Source organism: Candoia aspera, chromosome 2 (assembly GCF_035149785.1).
Source record: "Candoia aspera isolate rCanAsp1 chromosome 2, rCanAsp1.hap2, whole genome shotgun sequence".
NCBI lineage: Eukaryota > Metazoa > Chordata > Lepidosauria > Squamata > Boidae > Candoia > Candoia aspera.
This window is the reverse complement of record NC_086154.1, coordinates 208,490,181-208,513,574: the sequence shown is the minus strand read 5'-3', so window position 1 is coordinate 208,513,574 and position 23,394 is coordinate 208,490,181. Positions and strand designations below refer to the sequence as shown.

The 23,394-nt window shown below is 38.7% G+C and overlaps 1 protein-coding gene across 1 annotated transcript in view; it reads left to right on the top strand.

The window, feature by feature from the left end:
- The first annotated feature begins 1,033 nt into the window (after positions 1-1,033).
- Positions 1,034-23,394, top strand: part of ADAMTS19 (ADAM metallopeptidase with thrombospondin type 1 motif 19) — a 129,373-nt gene continuing 107,012 nt past the window's right edge. Inside the window, exons 1-2 of the mRNA XM_063295261.1 lie at positions 1,034-1,217; positions 3,659-4,245. Of these exons, the coding sequence (XP_063151331.1) occupies positions 1,133-1,217; positions 3,659-4,245 (672 nt within the window). The 5' untranslated portion in view covers positions 1,034-1,132. The remainder of the gene's footprint in view (positions 1,218-3,658; positions 4,246-23,394) is intronic.

Here is a 23,394-nt window from a genome sequence, read left to right as displayed (position 1 = left end):
TATCTAATATAGAGCCAACACCAATGCTCTTCTTTGCATAATACCAATATAAAGGAGTATACATTTCAGAAGATATTGCTTATAGAAGACTGACTGGGTATCAAGAGTTATGGTGGTTTTTTAACCTATAAAAGGTATATCCTGCAGGAAAGATTGTGTTGCATTTATAAGCATATGTCTGAGATGGAGAACGGATTCCAGGGTGCCCTGAGAGAAAATTGAATTTGGGCAAGCATGACATGTAAAAGTACACAGTGCACGTGGTGAGGTACAAATGTAGTCCTGGGGGACTGAAGTCCTAAAATACATTTTTCCAATTCCTCTTTCATTCTCACCCGTTCTGTTCAGCCTCAGGGACGTTGCTTCCGTCCTAGGGTTTTTGCACTGGACCACTCCAGGGCCACACTTCATCCACGTTCTTTCTCCAATACCTACCTGCGCCTCAGGCCGACTGACCTAGGAAAGGAGAAGAGGGAAAAAAAGAGAGAGGTATGCAAATGATAACGCCAGAGCAGCCAATCAGGAACGAGCGGCAGGAGTTTGGGGAGCCCGCTCGTTCCCTTTTAGTCCTCCTCCGCCCACTTCCCACCCAGGGAGAACTACTCGCCGCTCGCCCACCGTCCACTGCCGGGACTGGGGGTGCGCGCGCGGGGTGCCACCACCTCTCCGCTGCTGCCGCTGCGCGTGGCCCTCCCTCTCTCTCCGCTCCGCGCCCGGCTTCCCCTCCAAAGCAAGTCGCGCTTTCTCCTCGCGCACGGTTCCTTGGGCTTCCTTCAGCCAGTCTGCCCTCTTCAGTTGACCTCTGCTGGCATGGCTGCTGCCTGACTCGGCCCCCTCAGGTGGCTTCCCTCGGCGGGGCTTCAGCTTGCGCTCTTCACCCGCGTCTCCCGGGAGCCGGAGCGAGAGGCTCGGGCTTGTGCCGTTGCGGAGCTGCTCTTGCTGCTGCTGTGAGGCTGCGGAGCCCGCTATGTTCTCTCCTCCCCTCCCACAAACTGAGAGAAGAGGCGGCTTAGCAGGCTCCGCGTCGGTGTAAGCACTTTTTTCCTCCGTTTTGCAAAGTTCCTCAAGAAAGCGCTAAAAAGCCGCCAGGAGAGAAGGGGGTGCTTTATTCGCTCCCCCCTCCGAGGCGTGGATGGAGAAGAAAAGGGAAACGCGACTGAGCCACCTTTGCTGCATCTTTTATCAGCTGTGTTTCCTGTCAAATGGGATCACTTCAGGTAAGTTCAGTGCTTCTTTTTGAATGATGTCTGTTTGATAAACTGAACCTCTTTCCTTTCTCTTGAGATTTCTGACTGTGAGTTATTGCCAGAGCCTTGCACAATGTAAGGAGCCACAGTGACACAAAGGGTGTGTGTAGAGGTGTGTCATTATTGGTAGATGATCTTAAAGAAACACACATTTCAGTGCACTATTATAGAACAATATCTACCTAAGTTAAATATCTTCCAGTGTAGGTCTCTGGAAATTGGCCCATAATTTTAAATGCATACGCCTAGGGGATGATATAATAAGGCAGCTTACACATGCTCAGAAACTATTTGCCAGCTACCTTGAGAGTGCTCTGATATTGAACAGTAAACTTTCTGTTTAACTTCTTTTCCTCAAGCGGCTGCAGAAGTATTCTCTAGGATCAAACAACATAGCAGCCTCTTGGTTTGACATGATTTACAAGGATATGTCTCCGTATATTCATTTTTCCAGAGTGTGATCAGGCTAAGTATCTTCTTATTCCACTAGAATGATCTGCTTGTTCCACATCTGCATAAGGATATCTATGAAGTTTTGGTTCACATACACTCTGAAAAATGCCAGTTAAAGATTAAAAACATGAAAAAGCCTGTGAGATTGGAAATATATAGGATTTACATTTTGATATATTGATTAGATTGATTTCTTTCTGTTTTTCAGTCAAATGTCTTCTTATTTGTCTTTGCTGGAGAAATAATATACATTCTTTGAGGCACCATTCTCTGTTTTAATTTTTAGAAGGACTAAGGTCAAATGTTAATAAACAGTGTTATTTCTTTGTGACTTTTTTCTTCCATGGCCAATACAGATGATGAAATGCAAGAGAATAATTTTTATACCTCTGTATTTTTATGTAGTGTACTAAAACCTTCATCTGGATATTTCAGAATCCCTTAAGTTATTTCTTTTGCACTTCATCAAGAATTGGCACACAGAACAATTTTCTTATTGTACACAAATCCACATTTTAGAGAAGTTCCAGGGACAGAGGTCATTAAATATTTTTGTACAGAATGTGTAATAATGTTCTGAATTATAAATTTATAATTTCTGACCTATTTTTATAATATGAAATTGCCATCTACAAATGTATTTATAATATTTGATGCTTCAGAGTCTTTACAGTCATTCATACTCTAACTGAATTCTTATGGGCTGGTCTGTGAAATACATTAATATTGAAATGGGACGTACAACAAAATATTATAGTATATTCTCAGGATACCCCAGTAGCATGTAGGAAAGTGCGTTTTTTTTTTACCCAAAATCCTAATCTATGTGGAATGCTTGTTTTGGTTTATAAGAGTTTGAGTAAATCAATTTTCCCTAGCCTCACTCCTTTCCTTGCCATCAGGTGGCATGTTAATTTTTTATTAGCCCTAGAAGCTCACATAGGTGTTTGGCAAATGTTTTTGTTGTTTCTGCCTTTTAAGGTACAAACTTGTGCAGTCCCTTGATAATGTAGAAACAACTAATGGGGGTGGGGAGAAAAGTCATTTTGCATATAGCCACTTAAACATAACAGCTATCCTCATGCTGAAGATGCTTAGATTGAGAGAAAGGCGCTGGAGACATTTGAATTGGCTAGCTAGTTGGGACTTCTAACAGCCTTTCCCAATCTAGTAGGGATTGTGGTAATTCTCAGCCAGTAACATAGTTTAGAGGACATCAGATTGGGAAAGGCCACTGTTCCTCACTATATTATTTGACTAGAATTGTTGAAATGGGTAAGATGAGATGCCTACCTTTTAATTCAGTTAGAAGCTGTGGATACTCTTTAATTTTTTATTTATTGATTGATTTTTTAAAACGTCCCTTTCTATTGAAACAGGCATAAATTGTATAAATAACTAAATACAAACTTGAACACAATGTTGAATTAAAGTAAATATATAAAGAAATAAAAGGAGATAAGCACACTAGTCTTCAGCCTGTATTTTGTATATATGTGTGTATGTATATAGAATTTAATTGTCAGTTTTTAATTGCTATGTTACATAAGTCAGATATTCTCCAGGATAACAGAGCCAAATATGTAGAAAAAATGGTATATGCAAATTTTATCTATTATTTATCTATATCAATTTATATGGCCACCCATCTCATCAATCTGACTCTGGGCAGGTAACAAGAATTAAAATACAGTATAAATGCTATCTAAATGCATTCCAAGCCAACTAACACAAAGTGGCTTCCCAAAACACCACATAACTATTTATCTTGCATTGAGTGGATAGGAAAACTGATTTTATGTTGGTAATAGCAGTACAGATCAATGCTGATGTGTCACTTTGATGTATCAAATTTAGGCTGATGTGTCATAAATCTCGCATCCATATTTATGGCAACTCTTACAGTTGGGGAGTGATTTAGTGGATGTGTAAATTTCAGTCTATGTGGATTGTTTCAGGTCTGCAACCTCTGGGAGATTTTGAAGAGTGGGAGATTGTTTACCCAGCCCTGTGGAGTAGAAGCCAGCAGGAAACCACTGGAGGGAGTGGTGCAGGAGGCAGCTGCAGCATTGATGGAAACTGTAGGAACAACAGCAGCAATATTAATGCTACCTCTGCATCCACTCAGGGAGTGGGCAGTTCTCGTGAGGTCCGCTCAGTTCCTTCCTCATCTGACAAGCAGCAGCAGCTAGTTCGGGAAACTTCAGAGGATGAAGATGAATCTCAGGAGTTCTATCACTGGTCTCCACTTCCTCAGGGATCTAATGGTACTTCTCAGCAACCATCTCTTCCACCTGTATCTCCTCCAGAAGATGAGGATGAGATGTTGCTGAGAATACCAGCTTTTGCTCAGGAGCTCTATCTGCTGCTTAAGAGGGACAGTCGCTTCTTAGCACCAGGTTTTGCAGTGGAGGAACGACTATTGAATGAAAGAAGGAATGCCCCAAATTTGGTCCACACACAAACCGAGATATCATGTTACTACAGTGGGTCTGTGCTACATTATCCTGACTCCTTTGCCTCCTTCAGTACTTGTGGTGGTTTGGTGAGTATTCCCTTCACCTGTATTTTATCTGCTTTTTGCAGTAAAATTTAGTTCCAACGGTTACTGTCCCATCTCTGGTCATCTTCCTAATACTTCCTTGTTGTTATTTCATTTCTTATTAAATTTAATTCTTCTTTACCCTTTTCTTTTTCAGTGTTCAAAAGCTGTATCACCACTAAAATAAGTAAATCATCTTCTTCCTCATTTTACATTTTACATTTTATTATTTATTTTTATTTTATTTTTATAACTATCAGTATCATTTGCACAATTATGAGAATACAGAAGTTCTTGATTTCAGCTTCATCCATTTTAATGAAACAAGCAGTATCAAATAAACATTTGTTTGTTTTGTGCCTTTGAGTCAGTGTCGACTCCTGGTGACTGTCTGGACAAGTCCTTACAGTTTTCTTGACAAGTTTTTTTGGAAGTGGTTTGCCCTTGCCTTCTTCCTAGGGCTAAGAGAGAGTCACTCGCCCAAAGTCACCCAGCTGGTTTTGTGCCTAAGGTAGGGCTAGAACTCACGGTCTCCTGGTTTCTAGCCTGATGCCTTAACCACTACACCAAACTGGCTCTCATCAAATAAACATATATAGTAGTTATTCATACTATATTTCTGTCCTTGTCTGTTGGTGTTTATTGTTCATATACTTTTTATGTTCAGGTTTATATTCATTTTAGTGCTACAACATGAAGATCTTTTTTATTTTCCATCAATTTTGTCTGTCACTGAAAAAGGACTAAATGGGACCTTCAGTCTGATCTTATGCATAAGGATATTTTAAGTTTTCTGATCAAACTTTCTAGGACAACCTTCCCCAACCTGCTTCTTTCCAGATACTTTAAATCTACAGTTATCACAAACCATATTACTCATAGGTTGAGAAAGTCTTGTCTAGCACATTACATTTCTAGGTGTCTTTTGAAGTTCTCAATCAGGGCATAAAGGGCGGAAGATTAGTTCCTTTAGTTTGTATCTGGTATCTGATGTTAAAACTCAGCCTCATAGGTGACTTCATACAGTGACTCCCACAGTATAGCACAGGCTACCTTGTTTTCAGTGTGATGGCATGGTTACAGCTGCTCAGAACCATGTAGCAGGGAATTTACAGAAATCGCTTGCTATCCCACTAGTTGCATTTTAGATCACATGCCCATTACGTTGCACATCTAAAGGACTCTTAAGTTAGATCAATGGAAATATTAGCTGCATGGATATAAATGTGTGTATCAGCTTTCCCCAACTTGGTGTCTTCCAACCTTGTTAAACTGCAGTAATGCTATGGGGACTACAGGAGCCATAATTTAACACTTCTGGGGTGGGGGGCACCAGTGTTGGGAAAACTTATTTGTATGAATATGACCTCAGAAAATCCATCCTGAGAAATTATTTGTGTGAGAAGCAGTTATTGTTGGTAATAGTGATTTTTTTCTGAAGGCAGGGAAGTACACTGCTTGAACAACACACACATTAGGTTTCTCTGTATTTTCCTTATATTTTAGTTATATCCATTACTAAGGAAAACTGACACTCTTTTTTGTTTGTATAGCCACTTAAACTCAGGAGTCTCAATGATCCAAGTGCTCTATTTTTCTAAGTCACCTTTCTTTAGTTTCAGATTACCTTTCCAGTACATGTCATAAATTAATATAATGTAAAGACGCTGTATTGTGTAAGCCAATTATTCATTAATATTCTTATCCTTTAGAAATAAATGCTGAATTAGATGTGATAAATAGTACATACTATATTCTCCCAGCTTCTGTTCTTACTTCTTTTAATAATTTGCAGTCTTGGGATACTACAATTGAGGTTAAGAATGTAGGCTGGGAATGTTTAACCTTTCCATCAGTGCCTGTTTTTCACATCAAATTTGCTCTTATGTTATTAGAAAAGTAACTAGGGGGTATTTACATGGGGGGATGGCTGAGAAGGTAAGAGTTAACTGTGCTATATTGAAACCTTTAAATTAAGATGGTTTTGATCTGTTAACACTAAAGTTTCTTGTTTGGATATAATGAGAAACTGTTATTAAAGCTTCCAGTCTTCTAATGATCAACTGGAGTGGGAGTGGGAAGCTTCTCAATCTGAAGCTCTTCTATGTAACACCAAACTGTGGTTATATGTAAGGCAAGATACTGTGTGGCTCTGTGACCACTTTCCTGTGCTCTGAAGCCTTGGTTTGGTAAAGAGATCTTTGGTGCTGGCAGGCTTTTTAATATGATTTCAGCAGATTTAAGGGAAATCAGAATTAGACCCAATGACAATAACAGAGGTTCCTTCACTGAACAAAGTGTAAAGGTGACAGAATGGATAGAATCCTAGCCACTGGAGTGATGCAAAATTATGAACTGATTTAAAAGAAAGCAGTTACTGTTTCTTATTTAGTCTTATTAACGTAAAGCCATATAGAATGAGGATGTTGCTGACAGTGGCTTTGAGCCTGAAGTGAGCCAGTGGCATTTAAAATGAACGTTTCCTGCTCCTTGTGGTTGGCTGGATGTAATCTGTAGAACAGTGCTACAGCTATGAAGACATCATTGGCTTCTATTTCAGAATCAAGTTTCTCCTGAAGAACATTGAATATAGCATGCCAATGTTTTGTGGGAACTGAGTTATTTCAGTTTATTCTTACTAAGTCTTGTGGAATTGCCAGATTTGATAAAGTTTATAAAGAGAATCAGATAAAAAATGTTGAGCTTGAACCTGTGGTTTAATTTGGTTGTTTAGATTTATACTATTTAGTTTGGGGAAAGATATATTACCCAATATTAGTTTAAACCTGTGGAATGCAATTTATAATTTGAGTACATCTGTACACAGGGGCTTTTTTTCAGGTTTTCTAGAATATGGATACAGTGCTATAGAAGACCAAAATGCCTTATGCTTTGTTCTAGTTTGATAGATTTTATATTAGCATATGTACATAAGTTCATAAGTTTAAGCGTTTTTCCCCCCCAAAATAGATTGGCCTGAGCCATACATACATACATACATGCATTTTCTAGAATGGATGACAAATTCTTCTTGTTCAGGAACTACAATTTAGCTGTTATATCACTGGAAAGTGGAGGGTTTTTTTTTTCACTTGGTTTGAGAGATTTTAAATGTAGGAAGAGTTGTGTTGGCTTCACAGACTCCTTTCACTAACATTTCCCTTAAAGTTTTCTTCAATGTTAAGTGAAAATTACACCATCAGGAAATTATCATTTTGTTGCTAAATGACATCAAGATGATTTTGGATTGCTGTAGGAGCTGCAAATGGAATGCTGTTATAAATTGCAGTTTGCCCACATGTGTTAAAGAAGAAATACATTGGGCAATTTTTATATACCATCAATTTTTTGTTGTTGCTGCTTATGATATAATAGAGATCCACATGGGGAGTTGCTGTATTTGTAGAATACTACAAAGTGAGAGCTGATCTAATTGAATGTCTTGATTTTGTTTTTATCTTGAAATTTTTCCTCCTGCAAATGAAATGGATAAATTCCAAGTTCTCTTAAATATGTTTAGGTATAGCATATATTATTATCAGTTGTGGCTATAGATGGTCAGAACATACCTTGATGCTCTCATCTCACCTAGTTTAAGAATACATTTTTATTAAAATAGATAACGTAAAATATTGTATATTAATCAACAGAATTGAAGAAATTGTTTTAAAAATGAACAAACATCATCTTTGGCTATAAAAGAGGGTTAAATAAATATTTAATATGATTAATGTAATTAGTATTATCCATGGATTATAAAAATTGTTTCCCTGTCCAATGTTAGTAATTCTTTAAAGGAATTGTTTTTTTTTCTTAGAATAGTAAATATTGCCATATAACTTTCATGAAGCCTTTTGCAGTTGTAAAAATTCCAAGGCAAAACATTGTTCATAAGGGCATAGAGATTGAATGAGCTATCTTTTTTACTGAAAGGCCACAGAGTTCAAAAGGGTTTTCTTTGTTTACTTTAATTTATCACTTGTTTAAGTTCAGATAGATATGTTTAGACAGGCACTACTAGATTTACCACCAGAAGAGTAGGTACATGGACTTTAATAGAAATATCAAATGGAAACAAATTTATCTTACCTCTAAGTTCAGGGAATAGCTCTGAGGATCTAAAGTGACAGAGATGTAAACTTTATTGCTTACTGAGAGTTGAATCGATATAACATAAGTCCCAGCTTTATCATTATATATATTTAAAACACAATACATAAAGTTACACTTATATATGTCATCATTAGGTTCAGTTTATGTATCAGTAATACAAAATTACATAGAACCAGTTTTTAAGTACAGTGACGGAAGAAGTAGACAATGCAAATTAAACAAACTTACAAGATTGCAATACAAAAAGAGGAATAAAAATTAAATGAGGAAAGAAACAAAAGGAAAAAAAATCAAATTTGGCCAGAAAAAGTTTGATAAAAATTAATGATTTTTCATTGAATGCTCAGGCACATGATAAGAATTGGCTGTGAAAATGTCTAGCTCGAAGACATTTTTGTTGTTTATTCATTTAGTTGCCTCCGACTCTTCGTGACTTCATGGACCAGCCCACGCTAGAACTTCCTGTCGGTCATCAACACCCCCAGCTCCCCCAGGAACGAGTCCGTCACCTCTAGAATACCATCCATCTTGCCCTTAGTCGGCCCCTCTTCCTTTTGCCCTCCACTCTCCCTAGCATCAGCATCTTCTCCAGGCTGTCCTGTCTTCTCATTATGTGGCCAAAGTATTTCAGTTTTGCCTTAATATCATTCCCTCAAGTGAGCAGTCTGGCTTTATTTCCTGGAGGATGGACTGGTTTGATCTTCTTGCAGTCCAAGGCACTCTCAGGATTTTCCTCCAGCACCACAGTTCAAAAGCATCTATCTTCCTTCTCTCAGCCTTCCTTACGGTCCAGCTCTCGCAGCCATATGTTACTACTGGGAACACCATTGCTTTAACTATGCGGACCTTTGTTGTCAGTGTGATGTCTCTGCTCTTAACTATTTTATCGAGATTTGTCATTGCTCTTCTCCCAAGGATTAAGTGTCTTCTGATTTCCTGACTGCAGCCAGCATCTGCAGTAATCTTCGCACCTAGAAATACAAAGTCTTTCACTGCTTCTACATTTTCTCCCTGTATTTGCCAGTTATCAATCAAGCTGGTTGCCATCATCTTGGTTTTTTTGAGGTTTAGCTGCAAGCCAGCTTTTGCACTTTCTTCTTTCACCTTCATGATAAGGCTCCTCAGTTCCTCTTCGCTTTCAGCCATCAAAGTGGCATCATCTGCATATCTGAGATTGTTAATGTTTCTTCCAGCGATTTTAACTCCAGCCTTGGATTCCTCAAGCCCAGCATGTTGCATGATGTTTTCTGTGTACAAGTTGAATAGGTAGGGTGAGAGTATACAGCCCTGCCGTACTCCTTTCCCAATCTTAAACCAGCCCGTTGTTCCGTGGTCTGTTCTTACTGTTGCTACTTGGTCATTATACAGATTCTTCAGGAGGCATACAAGATGACTTGGTATCCCCATACCACTAAGAACTTGCCACAATTTGTTATGGTCCACACAGTCAAAGGCTTTAGAATAGTCAATAAAAGAGAAATAGATGTTTTTCTGAAACTCCCTGGCTTTTTCCATTATCCAGCGGATATTGGCAATTTGTTCCCTAGTTCCTCTGCCGTTTCTAAACCCAGCTTGTACATCTGGCAATTCTTGCGCCATGAATTGCTGAAGACTACCTTGCAGGATCTTGAGCATTACCTTACTGGCATGTGAAATAAGTGCCACTGTTTGATAGTTTGAACATTCTTTAGTGTTTCCCTTTTTTGGTATGGGGATATAAGTTGATTTTTTCCAATCTGTTGGCCATTCTTGTGTTTCCAAATTTGCTGGCATATAGCATGCATTACCTTGACAGCATCATCTCGCAAGATTTTGAACAGTTCAGCTGGGATGCCGTCGTCTCCTGCTGCCTTGTTATTAGCAATGCTTCTTAAGGCCCATTCAACCTCACTCCTCAGGATGTCTGGCTCTAGCTCACTGACCACACCGTCAAAGCTATCCCCGATATTGTTATCCTTCCTATACAGGTCTTCTGTATATTCATGCCACCTTTTTTGACCTCTTCTTCTTCTGTTAGGTCCTTGCCATCTTTGTTTTTGATCATACCCATTTTTGCCTGGAATTTACCTCCAATGTTTCTAATTTTCTGGAAGAGGTCTCTTGTCCTTCCTATTCTATTGTCTTCTTCCACTTCCACACATTGCTTGTTTAAAAATAATTCCTTATCTCTTCTGGCTAGCCTCTGGAATTTTGCATTTAATTGGACATATCTCCCCCTATCACTGTTGCTTTTTGCTTTCCTTCTTTCTTGGGCTACTTCTAGTGTTTCAGCAGACAGCCATTTTGCCTTCTTGGTTTTCTCTTTCTTTGGGATGTATTTTGTTGCCGCCTCCTGGACAATGTTGCAAACTTCTGTCCATAGTTCTTCCGGTACCCTATCTACTAAGTCCAGTCCCTTAAATCTATTCTTCACCTCCACTGCATATTCCTTAGGAATATTAGTGAGCTCATATCTAGCTGATCTGTGGGTCTTCCCTAATCTCTTTAGTCTGATCCTAAATTGTGCAATAAGAAGTTTGTCATCTGAACTACGGTCAGCTCCAGGTCTTGTTTTTACCGACTGTATAGATGTCCGCCACCTTTGGCTACAAAGGATGTAGTCAACCTGATTTCGGTGTTGTCCATCTGGTGAAGTCCATGTATAAAGCTGTCTCTTAGGTTGTTGGAAGAGAGTGTTTGTTTTGCAGAGTGAATTGTCTTGGCAAAATTCTTTCAGCCTATGTCCTGCTTCGTTTTGTTCTCCCAGGCCATGCTTACTTGTAATTCCAGGTGTCATTTGACTGCCCACCTTAGCATTCCAGTCTCCTGTGATGAAAATAACGTCTCTTTTAGGCATGTTGTCCAGTAGGTGCTGCAGATCCTCATAGAACTGCTCTACTTCAGCTTCTTCAGCATCTGTGGTTGGGGCATATATTTGGATCACTGTGATGTTAGATGGCTTGCCCTGAATTCGAATTGAGATCATTCTATCGTTTTTTGGATTGTATCCAAGCACTGCTTTAGCCACTTTACGATTAATTATGAAGGCTACTCCATTTCCTCTGTGGTCCTCTTGTCCACAGTAGTAGATCTGGTGGTCATTTGATGTGAAGTGGCCCATTCCAGTCCATTTCAGTTCACTGACGCCCAAAATGTCTATCTGTAATCTTGACATCTCACCAATAACCACATCCAATTTGCCCTGGCTCATAGATCTTACATTCCAGGTTCCAATGGTGTGTTGATCCTTAGAACATCGGATTCGCCGTTCACCACCAGCGCTGTCAGCCGCTAGCCGTCCTTTCAGCTTTGAGCTAGCTGCGTCATCACGTCTGGGGCTAGTTGAACTGATCCTCTGTTCTTCCCCAGTAGCATTTTGACCATCTTCCGACCTGGGGGTCTCATGTTCCGATGGTATACCGACATATCTCTGTTTGTACTGATCCATTTAGTTTTCACAGCAAGAATACCGGGGTGGGTTGCCATGACCTTCCCCAGGGATCGCATTTAGTCTGACCTCTCTGTCATGACCTTCCTGTCTTGGGTGGCCCTTCATGGTTTAGCTCATGGCATCATTGAGGTGCTCAAGCTCCAGCACCACGACAAGGTAACGATCCTTTGCTGAAGTTGAAGACGTAGGTTGGAGCATATATTTTTCTTTAGATAACAATTTTTCCATTGTTTTTATGTTCAGAGAGACAGCAAGAGCAGAGACCAAAATAGTGGATATATCATTTTGCTTTAAAAGAATCCGAACAGATGTATGAAACAAACAAGATCAGTAAAATGCCATTTTAAGAGAGGTCAAGTAATAATGTAGAAAAAAGTGAGAGAAATTGAGCAAGAGTGTATGTGTATGTGTGTATATACACACACGCACACACACGTAAGAAGGAGTCAGTGGTAGCTGAAGGAGGAAGACGAAGAACTTAGACAAGGCAAAATATAAGGTAAGGAAGCAGGAACAATTAAAAATAGAAATGAGGTTGTACATGTGAACTAGAAAAAAATACAATAGAATAATTAAGATTAAAGCCTATAGATATACTGCTACCAAACTTGTTATTTGCAGGATAAGCAATGTTATATGAAGTGTAGAAAAGGAGCAAGAAGTACTAAGCAAAAGAAATTAACAGATATCAGATAAAAGGAAAGGAAAGGAAAGTAAATATAATTCACAAGCACCATTGACTATACATCTGTATACTATTATGTTCTTGTGAACCATCCTTCCTTTTATGATATCCATACACCAATTAATATATTGCTTTTTCTTCTTTATCACATCACGTTTTTTGAAGAACTCATCAGCTTAATCCAACCACAGTCTACATTCTCTTTCCTTTCTACTCTGCTTTAATGTATTTGCTTTGAAATTCAGTTTTCATTCATTCTTTGTACATGTCCAACCATCTGAGCATATTTATCTCATATTGATAACTGCTTTTGTTTTCAGTCCACATTTGCTCATCACTCATTCATTCTTAACCATCTTTATTATTTATTTATTTGTTATTCAAATTTAATTACTGCCCATCTCCCTCAAAAGAGGGACTCTGGGTGGTTTACAATAAAATCAAGCTCCAAACACAAACATTAAAATCTCATAAAGGCAACAACATCACAATTATTATAACATACAATAAATAAATATAAAATCCAAGAAAGTATAAAATCCAAGCTGGTGGGAGGGGCTCTAGGGTGCAAGCCACCCCCAAGAATGGTTATTCACTTTCCCACCCCAGGTGAGACGGCAGAACCAAGTTGTTATTGCTTTACCATACAGCTATTTCTTAATTAAACCATTCCTATTGAATCACCTTACTTTTATGTTTGTTTTGACATAACCGATTTTCACTTCCATATAAAAAGTATGCAGAAGCATGTTCTCATACACAGCCACTTTTCCTTGTTTCAACAAATGTTCATTCATTGCAACAAACCACACATACTATCCATTACCTTTTTATCAGCATTTGCACATCTAAAAATATCTTTATCCATTTTCCCATCTTTAGTAAATATTTTGTAAAATGTTTATGATTTCCTTTTCACCATTTTTATCAGTCACTAACATAGCATCTAATGAATGCTATAGTATTCATTTCAGTTCTACTCTTAAGCATATCACTGGCCTTCTCATACAGATTTCTAAAATGCTTCTTTGGTGATTCCTTATGTCTATTTCATTCATCTTATTTCATCACTTTTATTTTTAATTTCATTCACTCTTCTGGAGGCTTCTTGTTTAGTCCTTCTTGTCTACTTCCAAAGCATTTTTGTCTCCATCAAAATTTCTCTACAATTTCTCTGTCTCATTTAATCTCAACCATTGCTTTCTATATATTCTTTGAAACTGTCTTTTTTCCATACAGGTAGTCCTCGCTTAATGACCACAATTGGGACTTGAATTTTGGTTGCTAAGGGAAGCAGTCATTAAGTGAATCCAACCCAATTTTATGACCTTTTTTGTGGCTGTTGTTAAGTGAATCACCACGAGCATTAAGCGAACCACGTGGTTGTTAAGTGAATCACACAGTTCCACATTGATTTTGCTTGCCAGAAGCTGGCCAGGAAGGTGGAAAATGTTGATCACGTGGCCACGGAACACTGCAATGGTCATAAATGTGAACCGGTTGCCAAGCGCCCAATCGTGATCATGTAACCGTGGGGATGCTGCAACGGTCATAAGTGTGAGCACCGGTTGTAAGTCAATTTTCCCAGCACCGTGGTAAGTCTGAACCATCACTAAACGAATGGTTGTTATGCGAGGACTACCTGTATATGCATATTATACAGTATTTTTTTCTTGTACTTTATTTCAGCAATAATTCCTTTATACATATTTTCTCATCCACAGTCAATTTCACTTCATCTATCTACCAAACATCCTTTTCGTAGTTCCCATTAATGTAATTCGTACACTACTGGAACACTTTATAATTCTTTACAGTTTCCAAACAGCTTCCACATCTTTATATCCACTTTTAGCCATTCTGTTTGAAATTAATCAATCTTCTAATACTTTTTTTTTTTGACAGAAGACTGTACTTTCTCTTGCAACAGAGATTCTATTTTCACTTTAGATTTTATTCAAGACTTTCCATGTTTTTTCCCAAAATTTATATTAACACTATTAAAGAATGGTCTGTTGCACATTTATAACCTTTCAACACCCTTGTATTCTTCACCAATTCTCCCAATATTTCATAATAAACAATTGTATAAATCATGTTCGTAGATTCATTCCTTTTCCATATGAATACATGGATAGACTTATCTTAAACCAGATATTCCAACCAGATATTCACCAGTCACCATTCTCATTTATTCCTGGATTTCTGAGTGGTCCAGTTACTTGCTTTCACCCAGGTCATTAACAGAATAATTTTTCTCTGGATAGCCTTCATTCAGGCTGTTGCACATTTTCCCCCCACAAAACATCCTGGCTTCTTCCATTATCATCAATCACTGGACATGCAACTATCACTAGCCTAAAAATTCCTATTTTAATATGCACCCACAATAATCTAGGTGACACTTATTTATATTTTATGGCATACGTTTTAAATTTTGCATTCATAATTAGCTTACATTTTCACTTCCATGCATGTATTCGTGAACTGCACTCTACAAGTCAGATCTCCTTCATTCAGATCTATTACATCCTTCCCCTTTCTCTTAGAGTATGAACGTGCAGCATAATTATTTTTCTTTCTTTCATTTCATTCATTAAGTTATGTCATTTACCATTTACTTCTTTTGATGAGGCTTTTGGATCTAGGAAAATTATCAGACATTCAGCGCATAAAAACCTTGCCATTTTTTCTTCTTTTATTTGTAATGTAACCAAGATAAGCATTTCTTTCAGCATTGCACTTCTTTCACAGTGCATTTCTTCAGTAAGGCATTTAAGCCCCAGTTTGTTCCCCTCATTCTTTCATCTTCAGCTTTTTCAATAAGTGGGCAATATGTAGGCCTGTTCAAACATTTCAGAGTGAACTATCTTTTTCTACTGTCATAGCTATTTCTATACCCTCTTCTCATTTCAGAGTTAAATAGGGCATTAAGTATACTTTGTTGGAAGTCTTTCAGACAGGCAGAATATTGTCTTCCTCAGTCTTCTCCTGGAACATGATATCTCAGTGTAGATGATGTCTCCCCACTTCGATCTCTAATGCGCCAGAGTCTTATTCCGGGCTGCCTCGGAACAACAAGCTTTCAGCAGCTCTAAAGCTTCCTAGTCCTATATGGTTCATATGCCATCTCTTCTGAACACTCCAGCTCTTAACTAACTCTTCTCTTCCTGCCAGCGTATCAGCCCATATCAACTTTTCATTTTACCCTTGTGTGAGCTATTGTGAGAAAGCATGAACACTCTTACATCTTTCCCAGCTAATTTATCAGAGTGCCAGAACAGAATGTGTATCTCGGTGATCCCATGACAGTATGACAGACAGCTGCTGCATTTTGTCACCTTTTTCTTACATTCCAAGTCATAGTCTTTAATATGCCAGTGGTGATCACCAGATGGATTCATAGACATTAAGATCTGCTGCCCATCATGTTTTTTACATAATCGCTTGGTAAGCTAAATTGTGAACTAGGTTATCAGCCTTACTTGTACCTGTGCAATTTTCCTCATAATGGTAAAAACAGTACCAACTTGGTTTGGGCACATTTTAGCCAATATGGCACGTGCACAGCCAAAGCCAGGTTTACTCAAACCATACTCATGCTGTTCCGTGCAAACTAAAATCTCTAATTTAAAGACCACTTAGCAAGTTCATGTATTTTTGCCCACATCCTACCAACAAGGAGATACAAACAGTGTGTTGGCTCTCTCTTAGAACACATTCAGAATTAAAGCCTATTTGACATACTTGTGTTAAGGTATAACAGTAAGTACTAAAACATACTCAAATACAAATGCATTAAACTAAATTCTTTAAGTATTTTATTTGTGCCTTTGAGTCACTCTTGACTCCTAGCATCAATGTGACAAGTCCATCCAGTTTTCTTGGCAACATTTTTCATGTTTTCTTCCAAGGGCTGAGAGAGAGTGACTGGCCCAGTCACCCAGCTGCCTTCGTGCCTAAGACAGGACTAAAACTCATGGTCTCCCATTTTTAGCTCAGTGCCTTTAATCACTACACCAAACTGGCCTTCCAGTTTAATATTAAATGTAGTTAATTGTTTTTATTAACAAGATATAAATTATGTAGCAAATGTTAAAATATTGTAAGAGTACCATTTGAAGAAAATAAGTGAGGTTCAGTACCTGTATAAGACATGTTCTGACCTTGTGTTAATTTCACCCACAATCCTGTTATTTTCTCCCATTTATTCATTTTCTGGAAAAAATATTTTAACAAAATTAAATGTTATCACTTTGCAAATCATTTGATGAGCTTCTACATTTACCTGGCTAACCTGGCCTATGCAGAGAAGTAGCCCCTCTCCCCCTCCATATGATTAATTTGCTTGCAGCAGTTTGCTAGCATAATTATGGAAGACATTTTGATGTTACAGTACTTAGAAATTGAGAAGCAAAATGGGTCACAGTCCTTCAATCTCATCAATACTTCTTGTAAATAGTATTATAGATTCCACTGTGGTAAAACGTACCTGTAAGGCTATTTTTAATTTTTTACCAATATTCCTAAGGTAAGCTGTTAGATATGATTTACATTTGAGGCAAATGTAAAATGGGCAGAAACACATTATGTATTTGGCTGAAGTTGGGATTTTTTTCCAATTTTCTATGGGTGTAGGGGTTTTTATTCACATTTATTTGTTCATTTAATATGTCCCATCTATTTTAGAGCTTATAGTATAGCTTTATTGTGCTTCTTCAGGTTTTTGTCAATTATGCCATCAAATTTTGGCAGTATGGCCAGCGAGAGCTCTGGAGGCTATAAATTGGAGTTTAGAAGCATGTGATTGTTGACAATTATGAAACGAAAGGCTTCTGTTTTTGTGGGGAGAGAATCTTAGTCTGCTTTTTCATGATAACATGAATTATTCAGTAAATTTCACATTGCAGGACATGACTCTGATTTCAGTATTAATTATCTTGTGTTGGACAAAATAATCAACAACTAGGGAATATTTCTTGTTCTAGTATCTGAAATCTTTCAGAACACGTTAAATAAATGCTTCTCTGCATTCTATATTATGCTTATATTTTCCACATTATTTTAAAGTTTGATGAAGAGAATGCTACACATTACACAAACTGCAATAATGTGTGTGTAGAGGAGCAACAGGAAATTGAACGTTTCCCACAGACGTCTGCTATAGCTTCTGCTTTACCAATTGCATCTTAAGAAGATTAGTACTGTATATATCTTCTATAAGTCCGCTTGTGTGTTCAAGCTGTATCCTGTTATTTGATCACTAAATTTTCAATATGCAGACTGTTTGTAGGAGAATAAATTGCTCTTTGATGCCATAAGTTGCTACTGGATGTTCCTAGGAGGTATGAAGGAAGTGTCTGCTTCATCTGAATCTGTCTGGATTTGTTAAGGTATCCTTAGCACAGCAACAGCTTGATCAAAGGAAGAGACTTCTGTGGAAGACATACCATGACTTCTTCTCTGGCTTTGTATTTATACTTTGGAGGAATGAAGATAATGAGCCTGGGATAGTTCCAGTGATAAAATGGAATATGATGTTTAGAATTCATGCTAATTTTAGGATTTGTTGTCTTTTAAATGTTTATATACGTGCTCAGCTTCAGCAAAGGATCGTTACCTTGTCGTGGTGCTGGAGCTTGAGCACCTCAATGATGCCATGAGCTAAACCGTGAAGGGCCACCCAAGACGGGAAGGTCATGACAGAGAGGTCAGACTAAATGCGATCCCTGGGGAAGGTAATGGCAACCCACCCCAGTATTCTTGCCGTGAAAACTAAATGGATCAGTACAACCAGAGATATGTCGGTATACCATCGGAAGATGAGACCCCCAGGTCGGAAGATGGTCAAAATGCTACTGGGGAGGAACAGAGGATGAGTTCAACTACCCCAGACGTGATGACGCAGCTAGCTCAAAGCCGAAAGGACGGCTAGCGGCTGACGGTGCTGGTGGTGAACGGCGAATCCGATGTTCTAAGGATCAACACACCATTGGAACCTGGAATGTAAGATCTATGAGCCAGGGCAAATTGGATGTGGTTATTGGTGAGATGTCAAGATTAAAGATAGACATTCTGGGCGTCAGTGAACTGAAATGGACTGGAATGGGCCACTTCACATCAAATGACCACCAGATCTACTACTGTGGACAAGAGGACCACAGAAGAAATGGAGTAGCCTTCATAATTAATAGTAAAGTGGCTAAAGCAGTGCTTGGATACAACCCAAAAAACGACAGAATGATCTCAATTCGAATTCAGGGCAAGCCATCTAACATCACAGTGATCCAAATATACGCCCCAACCACAAATGCTGAAGAAGCTGAAGTAGAGCAGTTCTATGAGGATCTGCAGCACCTACTGGACAACACGCCTAAAAGAGATGTTATTTTCATCACAGGAGACTGGAATGCTAAGGTGGGCAGTCAAATGACACCTCGACTTACAGGTAAGTATGGCCTGGGAGAACAAAATGAAGCAGGACATAGGCTGATAGAATTTTGCCAAGACAATTCACTCTGCATAACAAACACTCTCTTCCAACAACCTAAGAGACGGCTTTATACATGGACTTCACCAGATGGACAACACCGAAATCAGATTGATTACATCCTTTGCAGCCAAAGGTGGCGGACATCTGTACACTCGGTAAAAACAAGGCCTGGAGCTGACTGTAGTTCAGATGACAAACTTCTTATTGCACAATTTAGGATCAGACTAAAGAGATTAGGGAAGACCCACAGATCAGCTAGATATGAGCTCACTAATATTCCTAAGGAATATGCAGTGGAGGTGAAGAATAGATTTAAGGGACTGGACTTAGTAGATAGGGTCCCAGAAGAACTATGGACAGAGGTTGGCAGCATTGTTCAGGAGGCGGCAACAAAATACATCCCAAAGAAAGAGAAAACCAAGAAGGCAAAATGGCTGTCTGCTGAGACACTAGAAGTAGCCCAAGAAAGAAGGAAAGCAAAAGGCAACAGTGATAAGGGGAGATATGCCCAATTAAATGCAAAATTCCAGAGGTTAGCCAGAAGAGATAAGGAATTATTTTTAAACAAGCAATGTGCGGAAGTGGAAGAAGACAACAGAATAGGAAGGACAAGAGACCTCTTCCAGAAAATTAGAAACATTGGAGGTAAATTCCAGGCAAAACTGGGTATGATCAAAAACAAAGATGGCAAGGACCTAACAGAAGAAGAAGAGATCAAGAAAAGGTGGCAAGAATATACAGAAGACCTGTATAGGAAGGATAACAATATCGGGGATAGCTTTGACGGTGTGGTCAGTGAGCTAGAGCCAGACATCCTGAAGAGTGAGGTTGAGTGGGCCTTAAGAAGCATTGCTAATAACAAGGCAGCAGGAGACGATGGCATCCCAGCGGAACTGTTCAAAATCTTGCAAGATGATGCTGTCAAGGTAATGCATGCTATATGCCAGCAAATTTGGAAAACACAAGAATGGCCATCAGATTGGAAAAAATCAACTTATATCCCCATACCAAAAAAGGGAAACACTAAAGAATGTTCAAACTATCGAACAGTGGCACTCATTTCGCATGCCAGTAAGGTAATGCTCAAGATCCTGCAAGGTAGACTTCAGCAGTTCATGGAGCGAGAATTGCCAGATGTACAAGCTGGGTTTAGAAAAGGCAGAGGAACTAGAGACCAAATTGCCAATATCCGCTGGATAATGGAAAAAGCCAGGGAGTTTCAGAAAAACATCTATTTCTGTTTTATTGACTATTCTAAAGCCTTTGACTGTGTGGACCATAACAAATTGTGGCAAGTTCTTAGCGGTATGGGGATACCAAGTCATCTTGTCTGCCTCCTGAAGAATCTGTATAACGACCAAGTAGCAACAGTAAGAACAGACCACGGAACAACTGACTGGTTTAGGATTGGAAAAGGAGTACGGCAGGGCTGTATACTCTCACCCTACCTATTCAACTTGTATGCAGAACACATCATGCGACAAGCTGGGCTTGAGGAATCCAAGGTTGGAGTTAAAATCTCTGGAAGAAACATTAACAATCTCAGATATGCAGATGATACCACTTTGATGGCTGAAAGCGAAGAGGAACTGAGGAGCCTTATGATGAAGGTGAAAGAAGAAAGTGCAAAAGCTGGTTTGCAGCTAAACCTCAAAAAAACCAAGATTATGGCAACCAGCTTGATTGATAACTGGCAAATAGAGGGAGAAAATGTAGAAGCAGTGAAAGACTTTGTATTTCTAGGTGCAAAGATTACTGCTGATGCTGACTGCAGTCAGGAAATCAGAAGACCCGTAATCCTTGGGAGAAGAGCAATGACAAATCTCGATAAAATAGTTAAGAGCAGAGACATCACACTGACAACAAAGGTCCACATAGTTAAAGCAATGGTGTTCCCAGTAGTAACATATGGCTGCGAGAGCTGGACCGTAAGGAAGGCTGAGAGAAGGAAGATAGATGCTTTTGAACTGTGGTGCTGGAGGAAAATCCTGAGAGTGCCTTGGACTGCAAGAAGATCAAACCAGTCCATCCTCCAGGAAATAAAGCCAGACTGCTCACTTGAGGGAATGATATTAAAGGCAAAACTGAAATACTTTGGCCACATAATGAGAAGACAGGACACCCTGGAGAAGATGCTGATGCTAGGGAGAGTGGAAGGCAAAAGGAAGAGGGGCCGACCAAGGGCAAGATGGATGGATGATATTCTAGAGGTGACGGACTCGTCCCTGGGGGAGCTGGGGGTGTTGACGACCGACAGGAAGCTCTGGCGTGGGCTGGTCCATGAAGTCACGAAGTGTCGGAAGCGACTAAACGAATATACAACAAATACGTGCTCAGATGGTGGCAGCATTTCCCCAAGATTTTGAATAGCTATTAAAATAGGTTAACAATTTTTTTTAATATGGTCATATCCAAATTTTACCTGCATAGAGATAAAATAATTGCTCTGTAAATTACTCTGTAATAGTGGGTTTTTTTCTTTTTAAATAAATTATTGTCCAACCTAACCTATCAAAATCTAAAGTCTCATTCCATAATTAATTTGGAAATCAGACTAATATTCAAGTTGTTAGGAACTTATTTTAAAATAAATTAAATACAGAAGTAATTGATTGTTTTATCTGAATGGCTTGAAAACTTTTTGATAAATAAGAAAGCCATTTAATTAACATTTCAGCAGAAGCACATTGTCAGAGGTCCCAGAGTTGTTTGTGGCTAAACATACATTCATACACTAAAATTTGGTGTATCACTCTCAGAGCCCTTCTAATAATTGCCACCAAATTGCAGTTTTTGATATGAAGGATTGGTAAGTTACTCCTTTCATGTGCTATATATCTGTATGTAATTTAATTAAATTTGTTTAACCAAAATTAATTTTAAGCTTAATTAAATCAAAATTTATCTTCTCCCTGCTTACTTTTTGGGTATGTGGCCTCCAAGAGGCCACTCAAATACAAAATATAGTACTCAGTCTGAAGTCTTGCATTGTTACATCTGATTATTTCACATTTTGCAGGTTCCACATAGCAAAGAAGTATGTTGTGGCTTTTCTCCTTTTAAAGTCTGTTTACAATATGACACCTTTTTTTTAGCATTTGTACTGATGAAAACATTGGGAGGAAATCTTTTATATAATGATTAGCAACTAGGCATTTTCAATTATAAAGTAACTGTAGAAAATCAGCCTTTTTTAGTTTACAAAACAGTTGATTAAAGTTCTTTCCCAAAATAGCTGTAGGGTACATTTATGACAGGGGGACGCGGTGGCGCTGCGGGTTAAACTGCTGAGCTTGCTGATCAGAAGGCCGGCGGTTCGAATCCGCGTGACGGGGTGAGCTCCCGTTGCTGGTCCCAGCTCCTGCCAACCTAGCAGTTCGAAAACATGCAAATGTGAGTAGATCAATAGGTACCGCTTTGGTGGGCAGGTAACGGCATTCGTTTAGTCATGCCGGCCACATGACCACAGAAGCGTCTACGGACAATCGCCGGCTCTTCGGCTTTGAAACGGAGATGAGCACCGCCCCCTAGAGTCGGACACGACTGGACTTAATGTCAAGGGAAACCTTTACCTTTACCACGTTTATGATACATTTATATTTCTCAGTCTTTAAGTTGTTGATGCCTCATCTCTTTAAATATTGTTTGAAAAAAATGAATGTTTGGACACATTTTTTTTTTTGCATTTACCAATCCTTAAGTCACAATTTATTTTTTGAATGCACTTAATATCTAAAAACATCTAGAAATGTGCCCTGAGCAACTTCTTAAGTGACTTCATTTTAAAAATGTGATGGTCTTACAACAATTTGTTTACTTGCCTCAGTTGTGCGGCTTTGGATTCTTGCCAGGTCTTCAAACTAAATTTAGGTCAAGTCAAGCTAAGACTGCTTGAACGAAACCAAGAGCTGGACTAGAGCTAGTCAACAAATGGCTCCCTGCTTGTAAGTTGCAGCAATGGAACAAAAAGTGTGCTTGTTTCTAACGTTGAACATTCATTTGTTAATCATCCCTTGGTCCAAGAACTGCTGATTTATTATTGCCATGACATAAAGTAGGCACTGTTTGTGATAAGTTTATAATTTAACTGGATTTGGGAACATTGGAGTAATCATTACAGAACTGCCATGACGTTATCTCTTTTTTTGCTTCAGGAAATTTTAGAAGCAAGTGAAACAATTTCCTTGACAAAACCAATATATTGGGGCAGCTGTCGTCTTTATTTTGGTGTTGGCTTTTACAGCTGTTTTCCAAACGGTTTTTTTCTTTTTGCTGTTCAGTCATGATATAGGATTTATTCCCACCAGTCAAAAGTTCAGATGGTTGTATATTCAGACCTGACAAATACATATTTTCTCTCCTTTCCACTGAGGCAGAATTCTCTATTTCTTGGTCAGTTAAATGGGTTATGGCTGAATTACTTTTAGTTCT